The following is a 20,314-nucleotide window of genomic DNA, read 5'->3' as shown; positions in this document are numbered from 1 at the left end:
CTAGTAACTATCAAAGGGGCATGGTCGGACCATGTTATGGGAAGGATATCTGTCCTGCATGCTTGTTGTAGGGACCATTTATCTGTAAACGCATAATCTATTCTAGAATAAGATTTGTGTATGTGGGAGTGGAAGGTATAGTGGTGGGAGGAAGGGCCCTCCATATAGCAAACTTACTAAATTCCAACATTTATTAGGGAAAAGCTTTGGAAGTGACCAGGGAATCCAAAGTGAGGTAACGACTGACCGGGCCAGATCTATCCAGTCTGATATCCATCACTGAATTGAAATCTCCAATGAGATTTACTTGACCAATACACGTAAAAGGCTTTTTAAACAATAATTGTAAATCTCTAGGGCAAATGTACTAAGCCTTGAAGAATGATAAAGTGGAGAGAGATGAAGCACCAACCAACCAGCTTCTAACTGCCATGTTACAGGCTGTATTTGAAAAATGGCAGGAGCTGCTTGGTTGGTAGTTTATCTCTCTCCACTTTATCAATCTCAAAGGTTTAGTACATCTGCCCATCTCTCTCTCTCTCTTGTTCATACAAAAACACAATGCAAACATAACACAACAGAAATGTTATACTTATAAATGGCAGTAAACAACAGCACAGCTATGCTAATATAGTCACTAGAACTAGTAACCTGTACTCCAGTTGATGGGTACAGAAAACCGGTTTAGAGCCACTGGTTGCAAACAGAACACAGTGTGTGTGTGTGTGTGTGTGTGTGTGTGTGTGTGTGTGTGTGTGTGTGTGTGTGTGTGTGTGTGTGTGGAGAAGGAAGGGGGGGGAATGGTGCACAATAGGAGGAGACACTTACATTTTAATAGTCTATATGGGTGTGGCAGTTAGACAGGGTTGGGGTTGTGTTACCAGCGGCCGGGATCCTGGCGCTCAGCATCCCAACGCTGGGATACCGGCCACAGAATGCCGTCGTGGGGAGGGGGCGAGCACAACAAAGCCCCATGTGGGCTCGCTGCGGGCTCTGTCGTGGACACCCACGAGTGGAAATAGTCACTGCTAGTCGGCATGGATGTAGGTGGGCGGGACGTAGGGGTCTGTATTGTGACCTGCGGTCTCCTGACCACCGGTCACATAACTACATACCGTCTGACATGGGTGACACAGATAGTGGTACACAAATATGGCACGTTGCTCAGATCAATTTATTAGTCTATTACAGTGCTTGCAAGGGAGGGGATAATCTAGAAAGAAAACACAGAATTCCCCCAGAACACTATAATGGACCAGTAAATGAGATTTCAAAGAGAGGCAAGTCAGGATGTGGATGAAAAGAGTGGTTTTAGGAGGAGCGCTGGTAAGCTTTGATAAAGAAATGGATTTTGAGAGCCCGTTCATGTTTTGGATCGGAAGAGGGAGTCCGTTCCAGTGCTGGGGAGCAGCATGAGAGACGTCCTGGAGGAGAAAGAGGGAAGAGGTCATCGGTTGGCAGCAAAGGCCGCTCTTATTGGCAAAGAGAAGTGAGCGGGCGGGAGTGTGGAGAGAAATAAGATGATGCTAGATATGTGGAAGATACAGTATAGGCTAGGGTGAGGGCTTTAATAAGTGATCGAGTCGTTTGATTTGGGGAAGTGGGCATGGGAGAGAAGGGAGGTAGATAAAAAAAAATTGTCAAGCAGCGACATTTAGGGTAGTTGAAGTATGGGGAGACAGGAGTTAGGAAAGGTCAGATAGAAGGAGAATATTTGTATTCTATTATAGGGATCGGTATGAAATCCCGCCAATCATAATCCCGACGGTCTATATACCGACACCCATTGACCGATGGTCGAAATCCCGACAAGGTCTAAATACCGACACGGACTAAATACCGACATGTAAAATACCGACAAGGTCTAAATACCGACATGTAAAATGCCGACAGGTCGAAATACCGACATGCATTTTTTGATGTTTTTTTGTGTGTATGTCGACATAAATCAACATGGACACCATATAAAGTGTACCGCGTCCCCTCGCATGGCTCGCTGCGCTCGCCATGCTTCGGGCACGGTGCCTCGCTGCGCTCGGCACACTATTATATTCCCCCTCCAGGTCCACTGGGACGGTAAAGTATGAACAAGTCGGTTTTAATGAAAAAAATCATGAAAAACTTGTGTCGGTATTTCGACCTGTCGGCATTTTACATGTCGGTATTTAGACCTTGTCGGTATTTTACATGTCGGTATTTAGTCCGTGTCGGTATTTAGACCTTGTCGGGATTTCGACCATCGGTCAATGGGTGTCGGTATATAGTCCGTCGGGATTATGATTGGAGGTAAAGTGACTGCATCCCCTATTATACTGTAGGTATTTAATTGTCGCCTCATTATCTAATTATTTCAAAGTTATATTTATACATATATTGTTGATACTATGAGGCTAATGCAGAGTTCAATGCAAGTTGCTGTATTTATTCTTGCATTACATGCATGAAAATAAACACACACAATTGCTCTAGCTAAGCAGTATTTCAGCACCTACCTCATATCTTTATTTGTATGTTCCTTCCTGATGGTGATGTCATTTATAACTGAATTTTGGGTTACTCCTGTTTTCCAAATGCAGACTAAAATAAATTGCTTTTACAAAGAATCACAATTGGTGTGTGTACTCATTGCTGCTCCATTACATAATAAAAGTCTCTCTCTCATGTTATATACATATATGCTTCACATAAGTTGGATTCAAATATATCTCAAGAAACAATAAAATGTTCATATAAAAGGCCTGGTTATGTTTCGATGAGACTTTGTGTTCTGTAGGATGGCTGTTCTTATTTGGTTACAGTCACTGTGTCGTACAGTAGGGAAGCAGTCAGTATCCCGGCTGTCGGGAACCCGGCAGTCAGAATACCGACGCCATGATCCCAACACTACTCTGAATGCCGACACTGGGATCCAGAAAGGTAGCAACATCCCGGCGCTGATATCCCGACAACCGGGATCCCGAACGAGGACACACCGCAGTGTTGCACAGGTAAGATGCGGGAGGGGGTTTTTAGGTTTAGGCAGCGGGGAGGGGGTTTAGGGTTAGGCACCCCCCACGGAGGGTTAGGGTTAGACTACGGGGTGGGAGGGTTAGGTTTAGGCAGCGAGGATGGGGGGGTTAGGTTTAGGCACCTCCGGGGGGTTGGTTAGGGTTAGACGCAATGGGGGGGGAGGTTAGGGTTAGGCTGCTGGTAGGGAGGGTTCGGGTTATGAATGGTCCTATAGTTATTTGTGGTTGTCCATAATAGGGATCTTGTTCCAATATAGTTTGCCCCCCGTTTCCTATCTTGGCATGCCACCACTCGCTTGTCACCTCAAACCCGAAAAAAGGGGGGACCATCTCAGGAAAATAATATAGTACGTGATGGAACAAATGTAGTAATTACCAGTGTTGTCTGTTCCTTATGGCTGTCCTGATGCCTTGTAGTTTAGCTTCTCGAGGTGCATGCGAGTAGGTGGTGGCATTGTGCAGTGCAGATAAATAGGGCTAGGGAGTGTTGTGTTTGTTATTAAAAGCAGTGTTTAATTATGATACATTTTATATTACCTATCTGTTTATTAATGATGCCATTTATATAACATCTCCCAGCATGAAGAGTGATTAAAGTAATAGAAAAAAAAAGCGTAATTCAAGGGGTTAAACAATTAGACAATTAATAGTTATACCACCTCTGTGATGTTGGGAGGGGTGTGATGAGGCCAAAAGTGTTTCGTTCTCATTGGGACTTTTTCAATGGACATTGTAAAAGAAATTGTGGACTTTACAGTGTCGCATGCAAGGGGACTATTAATCATCTTTATTAAAACTGCAGTGCTTGCCTCATTCGCCCTCCTTGATTGTGACAAGTACAGTGTAACATACACCTACCTGAACTCTGAGTGGGCTGCTTATTTCTTGATACCTGTTTTGCATAGACTAGGTTTGGAATGGCAGCATCGTGTGCTGAGTCACTGGATGAATCATGCCGATTGGTGGTCTTCTACTGTTCTAAGTGCTTCCCACTTCTAATTTCAACAAGCCCACTGCTTACTGTAACCTGTCAAATGCAGCTTACCTTGTTAATCTCTTTGCTAATACAAATATGGTTTTAAAACAGATAAAATGCAGAAAGTTTTTATTAGTATATTTAAAATATATGCTAATATGACTGAATGTTTCATTGATACAGTTGTGCATTTGCTGAAATGGTAATTTTCTAGATTAATCTGTATTACATAGGTAAGTGGCAATAAACATACAGCATGTAGCAGTGGCATAACTAGAAATTTTTCTCCCCCAAGCCAAAAATTCTCTGGCGCACCCCCCCCCCCCCCCCGCCCCCATAATTGGCACTAGTAAAGTGGTGAATCTGCGCCCCGCAAAAAGGGGCATGGCTTTGCATAAAGGGGCGTGGCATTGCAGGAAAAGACTACCTTATACCCCAGTTTTGCAACCTGCACGCCAAGTCGTTGGCCGCCACAGGAAAAAAAATAATCCTGATTCATGCCCCTTACATTATTTGTCATCTTTCCTCCGTATAGTAATGCCCAGTATACATTATGCCACATACTGCAATGGCCCTTAGACATTATGCCACCGACACATTATGCCACACACCGTAATGCCTGTGACACATTATGACAGGCATCGCAATGCCCGTTATACATTATGCTAAACACTGCAATGCCCCTGATACATTATAGCACATACAATGCCTGTGACACATTATGACACACACCGCAATGTCCGTGATACATTATGCCACACACTGCAATGCCCCTGTTACATTATAGCACATACCACAATGCCTGTGACAGATTATGACACACACCGCAATGTCCGTGATACATTATGCCACACATTGCAATGACCCTGAGACATTATACCACATACCACAATGCCTGTGATATAGTATGCCACACACCGTAATGCCTGTGACACATACCGCAATGCCCGTTATACCCTATGCCACACACAGCCATGCCCATTATACATTATGCCAGACACTGCAATGCCCCTGAGACATTATACCACATACCACAATGCCCGTGATATAGTATGCCACACACCGTAATGCCTGTGACACATTATGACACACACCGCAATGTCCGTGATACATTATGACACACACCGCAATGTCCGTGATACATTATGCCACACACCGCAATGCCCATTACACAATAAGTCCTACAGTAAGGCTTCTAATTACTTTTAAATTACCTGCTCATTGCCAGGGGTTTCATGCTCTTAGTTCCATGCATGGTGCCAGGGGTTTTCATGCTCAGTGTGTCATGCTCGTTGCCAGGGGTTTCATGCGGTAGGTGTTATGCTTGTTGCCAGAGGTATCATGTGCTGGGTTTCAAGCTTGTTGCCAGGTGGTAATATTCGTTGCCAGGGGTTTCATGCACTGGGTGTCAAGCTCGTTGCTAGGGGGTAATGCTTGTTGCCAGGGATTTCATGGGCTGGGTGTTGTGCTTGTAACCAGGGAGTAATGCTTGTTGCTAGGGCTGTGCTCCCAGTGCCAGATATTCCCCCACAGTGCCAGGTACACATATGCCCCCAGTGCCGTTTATGCCCCTCCCAGTGCCAGGAATACATATACCCCCAGTGCCAACTATGCCCCCCCAGTGCCAGGTCACATATACCCCCCCAGTGCCAAATATGCTCCCCCAGAGCCATATATGCTCCCCCAGTGCCAAATATGCCCCCCCATCCCTCTCCTCCGGGCTCCCACGCTGCTGTGCTGTGAGTTTTGTGAAGGAGGGACACGGAGGGCACAGCGCTCGCCTCTCCTGTGTGTCCCTCCTGGGTCTCCGGCGGCAGCGGCGTGTCTGTTTAATGAAGTGCCCGTTCGTGAGCTCTGATTGGCTCATGAATGGGCACTTCATTAAACAGACACGCCGCTGCCGCCAGAGACCCAGGAGGGACACACAGAAGAGGCGCGCGCTGTGCCCTCCGTGTCCCTCCTTCACAAAACAGAATCAGTGGCGGCGGCTAGGGCGCCCTGCGCACCTCCAATCGCTCGCAGTGGCTGCGGACCCCTAGTTACGCCACTGGCATGTAGAGGTTTATCTGTGCTTGTCACAAATTCAAATTTATTCACTCCCTGGGAAGAGACCAGGGCACGTGTCAGGAGCAGACATTTGAGAATCATAATTGCTGCCTAGTATCTGAGAGAGAACCTGGACACACATTTGGAAACTATACATATCCCTGAAGAAATACGTACAGTATTGATAAAACACATTGGTTGCATTGTGCTGGACTGATCTTTAGTACAGGTTGAGTATCCCTTATCCAAAATGCTTGGGACCAGAGGTATTTTGGATATCGGATTTTTCCGTATTTTGGAATAATTGCATACCATAATGAGATATCATGGTGATGGGACCTAAATCTAAGCACAGAATGCATTTATGTTACATATACACCTTATACACGCAGCCTGAAGGTAATTTTAGCCAATATTTTTTATAAGGTTGTGCATTAAACAAAGTGTATCTACATTCACACAATTCATTTATGTTCCATATACACCTTATACGCACAGCCTGAAGGTCATTTAATACAATAGTTTTAATAACTGTGTGTATTAAACAAAGTTTGTGTGCATTGAGCCATCAAAAAACAAAAGTTTCACTATCTCACGCTCACTCAAAAAAGTCCGTATTTCGGAATATTCCGTATTTCGGATATTTGGATATGGGATACTCAACCTGTAGTAGGGTTCCTTTTCTTTGTTCTCAAGAGCTTATACCCCGTAAGGGATAAAGATAGCACAGGGATAACATCTACCCCAAAATGAGGATAATTCTGTGATGTAATTTGATATTTAGCAATTAATTCAAGCATTGGGAGACCAGTTACAATTTATTTATTATTTCGGCACCACGTTCCTTTCTGGAACTGTTCTTATCTTGGAATTTGGAGTTCTTATCTGGGCCTGATGGTTTTGGTACTGCTTACGTGCCGGGCCGCAGTGCACATGTTCTGCAATGTTACTGTGACCCGGATCACAGCGCCCTGGACGATGCTGCATGATTGACATGCTGCAGGTGTTTGGGCTTGATGACTCAGTTTAGGGGTGTGCCAAAGCCAGTAGCCCCAGTAGTGTCGTTTTACTGGACGTCCTGAGCAACTTGAAGAGTTGCCTTCTGTGGCTTGTGCATATTGTCGAACATTTGCTGCGTACAAAAACGCAGTGGTGGTTACATTTGCGTCCACCTCTAAGTTAGGCACTCAGGGGTCTATTCATGAAGCAGTGAAAAGTGTGGAGAAGTTTGCCATTGGACAAGTTGCCAATGGCAACCAATCAGCATTGAAGTAACATTTATAATTTCCATACTATACAATTGTACGGAAGAGCTGATTGATTGCCATGGGCAACTTCTCCACAGGCTCACTTTTCCACACTTTTCACTGCTTCATGAATATACCCCTCAGTCTCTGCTCCAGCTCACTTCATAAAGGTAATCAGGGAGAAGCCTACTCTCTGGCAGTACCGGGCTTGCTGATTAGCTCAGCTGTGAGGTGAAATGGGTGTGCTGGAAGTGGATCATCAATGGCTTTACTGAGTGAGAGAGAAAGTGACCGCCAGCTATATAAGCCCTGATGAGTCTCTTTTCAGGCCAGGCAATGTGCCAGACCCAATTGTTTAGCATTCCAGCTATGAAATATACAAATGTACAGCTTTGCTACGGATATCAGGGAAAATGCTCAGCACTAAATATAATCCAGCAACATGAGTAGCTGACTATATTCCACAGACTCTCTGCAATCAGCAAGGCGTGATTACCATCAAATACCCTAGTTGGCCTTTGCTATGCCTTGCAGTATCTGCTGTCTGATTGTATGCTTTTTTTCAGAATCAATTTGCACTTGCTTGAAAGAATTAGCTAAGCAGCAGCTATTATGAATGCATTCATTAAATCTGAGTCAAAATGTATTTTTAAATGCTTTAGATTAACCACTACAAAACGTGTAACAGACTCTATCTAGAGTGTTATGCATTATTATAGACTACAATGCGCTTTTGGGAAACATATATATTGTATTAATAAAGATGTATTATGAAAAAGCCAACATGCAGAGATTGCTTATGGAGTTACATACAGTATCTCAGAACCCTCTTGTTTCTTCTGGGCACAGATTTGTATAATGATCTTTTTCTGATAAATGCCAAGTCTCAGTTGATTTTGCTGTGTCTATGGCTGTACAGAAACGTTCTCTGCAGCTGACTCAGTGTGTACTCTCAGATTACTATAGCAGCACCATCATGCCACTATGGTTCTTTCTGCTTCTCCTCTTTACCGAGGCGAAGCAGGAAGCAGTAGTGCTGAGATGTATTAACATCTCCAGGGTCGGACTGGCCCACAGGAGTACCAGGGAAACCACCGGTAGGCCCCACTGCCTGAGGGCCCACTCCTTCCTCTAGGGATCAGGTTCCAGACTGTGCACTTGTATTATACATGGTAGATATGTTGCATCACACTGCACTAGACTATTGTGTATTTCTGTGGAGGCTGGTCACACCCCCTTTGTAGGCTGGCCACACCCCTAAATATGGGCGCCTATCACTGCATCCCCCCGGTGGGCCCTTCATGCCCCAGTCTGACACTGATACATCTCGGCTGGCTGTTGGAGATGGGGAGTGAAAACTCGCCGCTCTAGCAATGCCTGTCAGACCCCCACAGCGCATCACCCTAGTGCTGATGCACAGTGTCTCAACCCCGACAAGCTACAGTGGCCATGCACGAGATCTCACTACTACGCACCCTGGAGCCAGGCAGTCGCAGCAGCCACTACTGTAGCTGTAAATGAGGCAACGACATCTGCAGCTGTAAAAAATCGATAGCTGCAGGTGTTGGAATGGTCAATGCTACTGACCGTTCTTACATTGCTCCGTACTTTGCGCGGTGGGGTGGGTATGACCAGTCACTTATGTCTACATAGTGTACTTACAGTTGCGCTTTAGTGCTCAGTCTATTATGCTTCTTAAAAAAAAACACAGCACAATTGACAACTCACTGCTTGTTCTTGCCACGGACTTGTGGATTTCTGTAAGCTGCCCTATGGGGCTACAAACTCAAAAATATGGTATGTGGCTCTATGGCTACCGTATTGGAAGAATGTAGCCGCACTTACTCATGGGGAATAGCTTGGGATTTCACGGCTAGAGCTGTTCTATTAATAGCCAATTTTCCTATGCAGTAAACCATGGATGCTGGAATCCACGGGTTTCCCTGTGTGTTAAAATGCAGTCACAAACTGAAATATATAAATAATGAGAGTAATTTGGTTTACCTGTTGTCTATATACTGCAAAGCTGCCATTTTATAAACTGAATAAATATAAGAATTTGCATAAATTTATGAGGAACTATTGGTATCACTAAGGCACTTTGTGGTGATATTATTGGTTTGTAGTGAATTCATAGGCTGCCTACTTATGATTTTTTTTATTTAGCCCTCGGAGAGCCTGATTCAGTTAGGTGTATATAGAAAATAAGAAGGAAAATACTTGCACTTTGGCAAAACCATGTTACACTGTAGGTGTAACAGATTTAAAATGTGTAGAGAGAGTTATTTGGCCTAATTCAGACCTGATGGCAGCAGCAAACTTTTTTCCTAATGGGCAAAACCATGGGGGTCATTCCGAGTTGTTCGCTCGCAAGCTGCTTTTAGCAGCTTTGCACACGCTAAGCCGCCGCCTACTGGGAGTGAATCTTAGCTTATCAAAATTGCGAACGAAAGATTCGCAATATTGCGAAAATACTTCTCTGTGCAGTTTCTGAGTAGCTCGAGACTTACTCTGCCAGTGCGATCAGTTCAGTGCTTGTCGTTCCTGGTTTGACGTCACAAACACACCCAGCGTTCGCCCAGACACTCCTCCGTTTCTCCAGCCACTCCCGCGTTTTTCCCAGAAACGGTAGCATTTTTTCACACACTCCCATAAAACGGCCAGTTTCCGCCCAGAAACACCCACTTCCTGTCAATCACATTACGATCTCCAGAATGAAGAAAAAACCTCGTAATGCCGTGAGTAAAAAACCTAACTGCATAGCAAATTTACTTGGCGCAGTCGCACTGCGGACATTGCGCATGTGCATTGGCGACTAATCGCTCCGTTGCGAGAAAAAAATACCGAGCGAACAACTCGGAATGACCCCCCATGTGCACTGCAGGTGGGGCAGATATAACATGGGTTTGGGTTTTATTGTTTCTGTGCAGGGTAAATACTGGCTGCTTTATTTTTACACTGCAATTTAGATTTCAGTTTGAGCACATCCCACCCAACGCTAATGGGCCCTACACAAAGATTTCACTGAACAATATGAACGTTCTCGTTCATTAATGAACGAGAACTCGTTCATATCGTTCAGTGTGTAGGCACCAACGATGAACGATGCGCGGCCTCGCGCTCGTTCATCGTTGGTGCTGAGTCGCTTATGCATGCAAGCCAATATGGACAATCTAGTCCATAATAGCATGCACTGCTATGGAGCCGGGTGACGGGGGGGAGTAAAGAAACTTCACTCTACCCCCGCCGCCAGGTCGCCCGTCGGCCGTATCGGCTGTCGGCCAGCTCGGCGGTGGGTCGCCGAGTGTGTAGGTCCCTTATTTCTCTCTGCACATGTTATATCTGCCCCACCTGCAGTGCACATGGTTTTGCCCTTTAGTGAAAAAGTTTGCTTTTGCTGTCAGGTCTGAATTAGGCCCATAGTTGGGTTGGACTGTGTCCTAGCTTAATTAAAATTTCAATGTAACAAAAATGTTGACAAGTATTTGTTCACTACATACAAGAACAGTCAGTATAGTACTTGTATGTAAAAATAAAACAAATGCATTTGCACCCCTTGCATAGAACCATGCTTTGTTTCTGCTTAAATTGATTTGCTCCTGTGACTCACTGTGTGCAGGCGGTACTGTAGGTGCTATTTAAGATTTTCAATGGGAACCATGCAATGGGTTCTGTTTAAACATGCTTACCTCCTTTTAGGATCTCCTGAAGGAGAAGCCTCAGTGCCTAGTGCAAGGGACCATTGATAGTATTATGAAGCAGGGTATGGAACCATGATGTCGTGATTTAATCCAAGCCCCCACCCATTTCACTAGTTAAACGGACAAAATCCAGGGAGGTTCCCTAGAGTCTGGGAGAACTCCCCAAAATTCAGGAGTCAATCTGGGAGAACAAAAGAACAACTTATATAGAAATAGTTAAGACTCCTATAGAACAGGGCATTCTTGTTAGTATCAGTAGGGTGGGGACGTTTTTAATTAAAACCTGAACTTTAATTGTATAAAGTTAAAAGTGCAGTATCTTAGAGACAAATGGTATTGTAAATCACAAAAAAAAATTATATAGGGAAACCAGTGCCACATTAAGGCGAAATATAGACACACACACGAAAATACACATATAAAGTGATAAACCGTAATAAAAATCACTCAGGTTCTCCTCCACTGCTTGGGAAAGAATAGCACTAGTATTCGATAAGTAGCCTGGAATACATACGTATTCTGGAAGGCTGTCCATGTAGTTAGATAGACAGTACTACTATAGCGTTTTGTGAATTCTGCTTCCACTCATTTGCTGACGCAGTGAATGAGGGGTGAGAGATTCTAACTGGCGCCAGTTTTTAGAAAGTTAGTAAATATCAGGGATTTACAGAGCCTTTTTCTGCCTTTGGCTGTTAAGCCAAGGGCCTATGCACAGCCAATGAGAGAATTACTTTGCTTACGCTGTCCTTGATACGGAAGAAAGGAATAAAGTGTTCTAGTAGGATACATCCGCTGGTAACAGCAATTTCTGATTCTCAGAATAGTAAAAATGCAATAGTGAGTTTGTTAAAAATCTGGGAGAATAGGTTATTTTTTATAAAGTAAAGAAATTCATAGTTCACTTTAGAAGTACTGAAACACTTGTTAATGCAGGAAAGATGCACTCCAGAATGTGCACATACAGGTGTGTCCTCATACAGTACACCTAGCCTCAATATACTATGTACCGCAAGATGCCGTGCGTGAGTGAGCCGGCAGTTCCCGTGCAACTCTGCTAAAATCTGGCATCTTTTTTGCCAAAAATACATAGTGATGCAAATAAGACGCACAAGTAGACTCTGCTGAGTTAAATGATATGTGGCATGCCTAAATTCTGTTTGCGGCTGTAACTGTATACGAAATGCAACATTACAGTGCTTTCCAGGAAAAGGTGCTAGTCAGTAAACATGCTCATGGCTGTGCATGACTAGAAGGGCTGTTTAATGTGACTACAGCAGCGATGAGAGAGGACACACCTGTAAACAACAGATAATAACCTAATCAAAATGGTCATAAGTTCTCCAGGTGTCTGGCAGGTAAAAAAAATATGCAGGCATTCATAGTAAAATATTGTACAGGAACAGAAATCCAGAAATCTTGCAGAAAAATGAATGACCTAGCAAAGAATACAGTACTGGGACATGGCATCTGAAATAGGAAGGTGTCAGGCACTGGCAAATTTAAGTGTCAGGCTGCCCCTAGGCACTAAATTATTGGCTGCCTCCTTCACAAGCAGCAGCCTATGAGAGCCAGATTTAAGAGCTGCTAGTGCTCTGTTCCATGGGGACGGGGCCAGGTTAATAAAGCACAGATGTAGAGCTCTGGCAGGCTCTGTATAAACATAGCAGTCTCTGGCTCCGCCCCATTCAGGAAGCCTCTGTTCCGGGACCCAGCAGCAGGTATCCTCTATGCCCCTAAACCCCCAAGCCGTGACCTCCTGCAACCCGTGACCAGACTCTTCCCAACAAAGCAGCTGCTGATCCTGAGCTGGCTGTCACCATTGCTGGATAGTATTAAAAAGAAAGATTAAACGAGGGGGTGACTGCCGTGCCACATCGAGCTGGTCCCGCCCCTGGATAATAGAGGTGGTTGGAGGGCATGCAGTTGTTATGTCAACACCAGATTGTTGGCATGATCTGAATGTCAACATGGAAAAAATGTTGACATTCACCATGTCGACAGAGGACGTTAAGGTAGGGTTAGGGCTACAATAACATGAAAATATATGGAAATTCTGGTAATATTGACATTGAACGTGCCGACATTCAGACCATGATGACATTCTAAATGTGGACATTTTGTAGCACACCCGCTTGGAGCAAGGAACTAGTAAGGCTGGGTACACATCAGATGTGACATTGTGCAAGATTCCCTCCCTGCAAACGATATCATTCATACACACTGCACGATATCGCTTGCTAGACTGGATGACGGCACTCGGCCACTTCCAGTCCTGTACAATCCTGTGCAATCCCTTTATTGCATGGGCACCGGGACGGGACGTGGGGGCGGGAGGTATGAGTTCCACCACCTCTCTAGGACCGCTTTAAGCACTGGATCGGGCAGATCATTGTAGCGTGCATGCCCAGCATAACCGTTATTATATTGTTGTTTTTCTGTTGTAATACAGGGGACTGCAGTACGTTTGCTTGCACAAAGGTTACATGGCCATTTCACCACTATTACCTGTAGCCATGTTGTGAATATTCTGATCAGTGACAGTTTTTCATCCCTGTGTGCCTTTTAAAAAAATCCCTTTTGACAGAATAGCCTATTCATATGGGTGATGTATGTTTTACTCTGGGCTTTTCTCAGATAAACCCAAACAGAGAAACAGTCTGGTTTTAATCACAAATCCTTATGTAAACACACTGTTTATGCATGTTTCTGACTTAGCACCCAGACCATGGCTGGCTCTTGTTTTTATTTGATGCTGTCAAAAGTTATTAGACCTGACAGAAAAGACAGAATGTTTAGATTAATTTGTCAAATGTTGTGTACGTGTGCCAAATTAAAGTTACTATGGTTCTTTATGTTTTTTTCTAGAGTGGACAATGCAGAAGACCCAGTGTATGAAAGTTTAGAAGAGTTCCATGTCTTTGTCCTGGCTCACGTATTGAGACGACCTATTGTTGTAGTTGCTGATACAATGCTTCGTGACTCAGGGGGAGAAGGTACATCTCATGAATTCTGTTCCTTAATTGAACTCATTAGCAGTTCTGTAATTTTTAAATAGCATTTTGTCCATAATGTTTCAGTTGCCAACATAGTCTTATATAATTGCTGTAATGACTATCTCAAATAATACAAATGAATAACTAAAGGACAATTAAATCTAAACCTATTACGAGGTGTGTCATGATTTAACACATTAGTACATTTGCATAGAAAGCATTCCATAGGCCTCATAGGGCCTAATTCAGAGTTGATCGCAGCAGCAAATTTTTTAGCAGTTGGGCAAAACCATGTGCACTGCAGGGGGGGCAGATATAACATGTGCAGAGAGAGTTAAGGGGGGTACTCACGGAGAGATCCATGCTTAAAATCTACGCAATCTGACTAGATTGCTTAGATTTTAAGCACAGATCACTCGTGTGTACCCCCCACAGCGATAGCGATGCGCGACCCCGCGCATCGCTATCGCCGGTGCTACATTGAGCCTGCATGCAGGCCAATCTAGCACGTCGCTCATTTCACCCGCTGGGTGAAATGAGCGGTCCCCCGTCCTCCCCCATATCGCTCAGCACACAACGCGCTGTGCTGAGCGGAGGGAGAGATGTGTGCTGAGCAGTTCGCTCAGCACACATCTCTCCCGTGTATACCAGCCTTTAGATTTGGATGGAGTGAGTTCAAACTGAAATGTAAATTGCAGTGTAAAAATAAAGCAGCCAGTATTTACCCTGCACAGAAACAAAATAACACACTCAAATCTAACTCTTCCTGCAAATGTTAGATATCTGCCACACCTGCAGTGCACATGGTTTTTCCCAACTGCTAACAAATTTGCTGCTGCGAGCAACTCTGAATTAGGCCCATAGTGCATTGTACTGTGCAGCAGTAGAAGAGTTTTTGTTTTGTTTTTTATATATACATACAATTTTTTTTATATATGTATACAGGTGTGGGCACATTTTTGATGGTACCCTTACAGCTCAGTCCTCCTGGAAAGTGATGAAATGAAAAACTATTGTCCCATGTATTCCTGCATGGCTTTGCTATGTCATTGGATAAAGGAACTGTGAAAAGGGATAAATTGTTGCTTATTCTCCGAAAATATGCTAAAACGGCCTGGACAGATTTGTTTGTACCCCTTAGAAAATATAATAAATATATTAATAATTTGATTATATTATTACGTATTGTATATATCAAACAAATTGATTTCTTAAATTAGTAACACAGAAATCAGCAATTCAGCCTATTTAAATGGCGGAAAGTAATCTCTCTGCTGTTTTGTATCATCTTGTGCACCACACTGAACATGGACCAGAAAAGGCAAATTATAGAGTTGTCTGAGGGGATAAGAAGGAAAATTATAGACAAGCATGTCAAAGGTAACGGCTTAGACATCTCCAAGCTGCTCAATGTTCCTGTGGCTTCAGTTGCATATATTATTACGAAGTTTAAAGTCCATGGGACTGCAGCGAAACTCCCTGGATGCTGCAATGAATGTATGGAGTGTAGGTTCACTGTAAATGCATCTGTATAGTGAGAAATAGGGTTGTCCCGAGAATTACCCCAAAAACACAGATTAAACACAGTATAATCACAAAGTGCAAAATACACATTAGGTAAAAAGAAACATAGGGGGTAATTCCAAGTTGATCGCAGCAGGATTTTTGATAGCAACTGGGCAAAACCATGTGCACTGCAGGGGAGGCAGATATAACATGTGCAGAGAGAGTTATATTTGGGTGTGGTGTGTTCAATCTGCAATCTAATTTGCAGTGTCAAAATAAAGCAGCCAGTATTTACCCTGCACAGAAAAAAAATAACCCACCCAAATCTAACTCTTTCTGCACATGTTACATCTGCCCCCCCTGCAGTGCACATGGTTTTGCCCAGTTGCTATAAAAAATCCTGCTGCAATCAACTTGGAATTACCCCCATAGTACTAAGGGCCTGATTCAGGATGGATGGCAAAAGCAAAGTCTTTCTCTAATGGGCAAAACCATGTGCACTGCAGGTGGGGCAGATATAACGTGCAAAGAGAGTTAGATTTTGGGTGGATTATTTTGTTTCTGTGCAGGGTAAATACTGGCTTCTTTATTTTTACACTGCAATTTAGATTACAGATTGAACACACCCCACCCAAATCTAACTCTCTCTGCACATGTCATATCTGTCCCATCTGCACTGCACATGGGTTTGCCCTTTAGAGAAAAAGTTTGCTGTTGCGATCAGGTCTGAATTAGGCCCTAAATAAGCATAAGGTATGAGCTCGTAAAAAAATACTCTATAATAATGGAGGATAATGGGGGTCATTCCGAGTTGATCGCTAGCTGCCGTTGTTCGCAGTGCAGCGATCAGGCAAAAAATTGGAAGTTCTGCGCATGCGTATGCGTCGCACGCTCGTCGTACTTTCACAAAAGCCAATGTAGTTATACACAAGCCCTAGCGATGCTTTTCAGTCGCACTGCTGATCGTTCAGTGATTGACAGGAAGTGGGTGTTTCTGGGTGGTAACTGGCCGTTTTCGGGGAGTGTGTGTAAAAACGCAGGCATGCCAGATAAAAACGCAGGAGTGGCTGGGGAAACGGGGAGTGGCTGGCCGAACGCAGGGCGTGTTTGTGACGTCAAAACAGGAACTAAACAGACTGAAGTGATCACTAGCTAGGAGTAAGTCTCGAGCTACCCTGAAACTGCACAATCTTTTTTTTTGTAGCAGCGCTGCGATCCTTTCGTTCGCACTTCTGCTAAGCTAAGATACACTCCCAGAGGGTGGCGGCCTAGCGTTTGCACTGCTGCTAAAAGCAGCTAGCGAGCGAACAACTCAGAATGACCCCCTATGTTCCAAGCGTGCAAAGCAACAATTCAGATATTAGCACTGGATGGTCCACCTAAAAACAGTGTATATCCTTATAGTCTCAATGTCCATACAAATTAGACAATGTCGCTCTCTGAGCGACGTCGTCTAGTGTTTCCCCTCCCGGAACACACTGAGCGATATGACCGCTCATATCGCTCAGTGACGTCACGCCTCCGTCGTGCATGCAGCTCCTGGTTGGCAGTCCAGATCGAGCATGTATGCACTGCCGACAGTGATGATCGTTGCCGACCCGCTGGGCCGCACATCGGTCGTCGCTGGCGGCATACACACTTGCCGATAAAATGAGCGACGTCGCTTAGGGAGGGGGAAATCATTTTATCGGCAAGTGTGTATGGGCCTTAAGGGACGTAAGTCCTTAAGTGTATGCTTCTGAAAAATACATCATATAGTTCCACCTTCAGTATGGTGTATTGTAATAAAGCAGAGAGAAAAGGCTCTACAAGAGCGAAGTACTGGTTTTAATCACAGGCGGTTACAAAACAGGCTTAAAATCCATATATCACATATAAAATATTTGCAAACTCTACCACTAGTAGACAGTAAAAGCATAACAAAAAGAATGGGTGTAAAAGAATACACCTATACTCGCATGTTAGTAGTACACATGTCCCGGGATCAGGGATTTGTACAGCTGTTAGCAGCACAGGAATAATGTCCTTTGTGTTCCACGAAGCAAAATTGTCAGTCTACTGTCACATCACCAACCCGCGTCAAGGTGTTTGACAAAAACTCCAGTGTTTGAGTTTAAATCATCAACTTTTTCATACTTTACCATCCACGTGGACTACGACTGAGAATTTTAACCTGCCTTGCCCAAAGCATGGCGAGTGAAGTGAGGGGACGCAGTACACTAATTGGGGTTTCATGTGCTTTGATCACAAAAACAACACCAAAAAAACATTAAAATGGTGTGTCAACCTTTTTGTGTCAACCTTTTCTCTCATCGACCTTTTTATGTGTTGCCCTTTTGACTAGTGATGTGCACCGGAAATTTTTCTGGTTTTGTTCTTTTGGTTTTGGATTCGGTTCCGCGGCCGTGTTTTGGATTTGGACGCGTTTTGGCAAAACCTCCCTGAAAATTTTTTATCGGATTCTGGTGTGTTTTGGATTCGGGTGTTTTTTTACAAAAAACCCTCAAAAACAGCTTAAATCATAGAATTTGGGGGTCATTTTGATCCCATAGTATTATTAACCTCAATAACCATAATTTCCACTCATTTTCAGTCTATTCTGAACACCTCACACCTCACAATATTATTTTTAGTCCTAAAATTTGCACCGAGGTCGCTGGATGGCTAAGCTATGCGACACAAGTGGCCGACACAAACACCTGGCCCATCTAGGAGTGGCACTGCAGTGTCAGACAGGATGGCACTTCAAAAAAATTGTCCCCAAACAGCACATGATGCAAAGAAAAAAAGAGGTGCACCAAGGTCGCTGTGTGACTAAGCTAAGCGACACAAGTGGCCGACACAAACATTTGGCCCATCTAGGAGTGGCACTGCAGTGTCAGGCAGGATGGCACTTCAAAAAAATTGTCCCCAAACAGCACATGATGCAAAGAAAAAAAGAGGCGCACCAAGGTCGCTGTGTGACTAAGCTAAGCGACACAAGTGGCCGACACGAACACCTGGCCCATCTAGGAGTGGCACTGCAGTGTCAGACAGGATGGCACTTCAAAAAAATAGTCCCCAAACAGCACATGATGCAAAGAAAAAAAGAGGCGCAATGAGGTAGCTGTGTGACTAAGCTAAGCGACCCAAGTGGCCGACACAAACACCTGGCCCATCTAGGAGTGGCACTGCAGTTTTCTAGCGAGAGGATGAGTGCTTCCATCCTCATGTGAATCTGAACCACTAGCCATGAACATAGGCCAGGGCCTCAGCCGTTCCTTGCCACTCCGTGCCGTAAATAGCATATTGGCAAGTTTACGCTTCTCATCAGATGCTTTCAATTTTGATTTTTGGGTCATTTTACTGAACTTTTGTTTTTTTGATTTTACATGCTCTCTACTATGACATTGGGCATCGGCCTTGGCAGACGACGTTGATGGCATTTCATCGTCTCGGCCATGACTAGTGGCAGCAGCTTCAGCACGAGGTGGAAGTGGATCTTGATCTTTCCCTATTTTAACCTCCACATTTTTGTTCTCCATTTTTTAATGTGTGGAATTATATGCCAGTATCAATAGCAATGGCCTACTACTATATATACTGCGCACAACTGAAATGCACCACAGGTATGGATGGATAGTATACTTGATGACACAGAGGTAGGTAGAGCAGTGGCCTTCCGTACCGTACTGCTATATATACTGGTGGTCACTGTCAGCAAAACTCTGCACTGTACTCCTCCTATATAATATACTGGTGGTCCCCAGTCCCCACAATAAAGCAGTGTGAGCACAGATATATGCAGCACACTGAGCACAGATATGGAGTGTTTTTCAGGGAGACAACGTATACTGGTGGTCACTGTCAGCAAAACTCTGCACTGTACTCCTCCTATATAATACAGCTGCTCCCCAGTCCCCACAATTAAGCAGTGTGAGCACAGATATATGCAGCACACTGAGCACAGATATGGAGTGTTTTTCAGGCAGACAACGTATACTGGTGGTCACTGTCAGCAAAACTCTGCACTGTACTCCTCCTATATAATACAGCTGCTCCCCAGTCCCCACAATTAAGCAGTGTGAGCACAGATATATGCAGCACACTGAGCACAGATATGGAGTGTTTTTCAGGCAGACAACGTATACTGGTGGTCACTGGTCAGCAAAACTCTGCACTGTACTCCTCCTATATAATATACTGGTGTTCCCCAGTCCCCACAATAAAGCAGTGTGAGCACAGATATATGCAGCACACTGAGCACAGATATGGAGTGTTTTTCAGGCAGACAACGTATACTGGTGGTCACTGTCAGCAAAACTCTGCACTGTACTCCTCCTATATAATACAGCTGCTCCCCAGTCCCCACAATTAAGCAATAAGCACAAATATTGGCCCTCATTCCGAGTTGATCGGTCGCAAGGCGATTTTAGCAGAGTTGCTCACGCTAAGCCTACGCCTACTGGGAGTGTATCTTAGCTTCTTAAAATTGCGACCGATGTATTCGCAATATTGCGATTACAAACTACTTAGCAGTTTCAGAGTAGCTTCAGACTTACTCGGCATCTGCGATCAGTTCAGTGCTTGTCATTCCTGGTTTGACGTCACAAACACACCCAGCGTTCGCCCAGACACTCCCCCGTTTCCCCGGCCACTCCTGCGTTTTTTCCGGAAACGGTAGCGTTTTTTCCCGCACGCCCATAAAACGGCCTGTTTCCGCCCAGTAACACCCATTTCCTGTCAATCACATTACGATCGCCGGAGCGATGAAAAAGCCGTGAGTAAAAATACTATCTCCATTGTAAAATTACTTGGCGCAGTCGCAGTGCGAATATTGCGCATGCGTACTAAGCGG

The 20,314-nt window shown here is 44.3% G+C and overlaps 1 protein-coding gene across 1 annotated transcript in view; it reads left to right on the top strand.

The window, feature by feature from the left end:
- OTUD7A (OTU deubiquitinase 7A) overlaps window positions 1-20,314 on the top strand; it is a 461,376-nt gene that overhangs the window by 385,773 nt on the left and 55,289 nt on the right. Inside the window, exon 10 of the mRNA XM_063926250.1 lies at window positions 13,844-13,971. Coding sequence (XP_063782320.1) covers window positions 13,844-13,971 — 128 coding nt within the window. The remainder of the gene's footprint in view (window positions 1-13,843; window positions 13,972-20,314) is intronic.

The sequence above is a fragment of the Pseudophryne corroboree genome, chromosome 6 (assembly GCF_028390025.1).
Source record: "Pseudophryne corroboree isolate aPseCor3 chromosome 6, aPseCor3.hap2, whole genome shotgun sequence".
NCBI lineage: Eukaryota > Metazoa > Chordata > Amphibia > Anura > Myobatrachidae > Pseudophryne > Pseudophryne corroboree.
The sequence above is the reverse complement of the archived record's forward strand: the minus strand, read 5'-3'. Positions and strand labels throughout refer to the sequence as shown.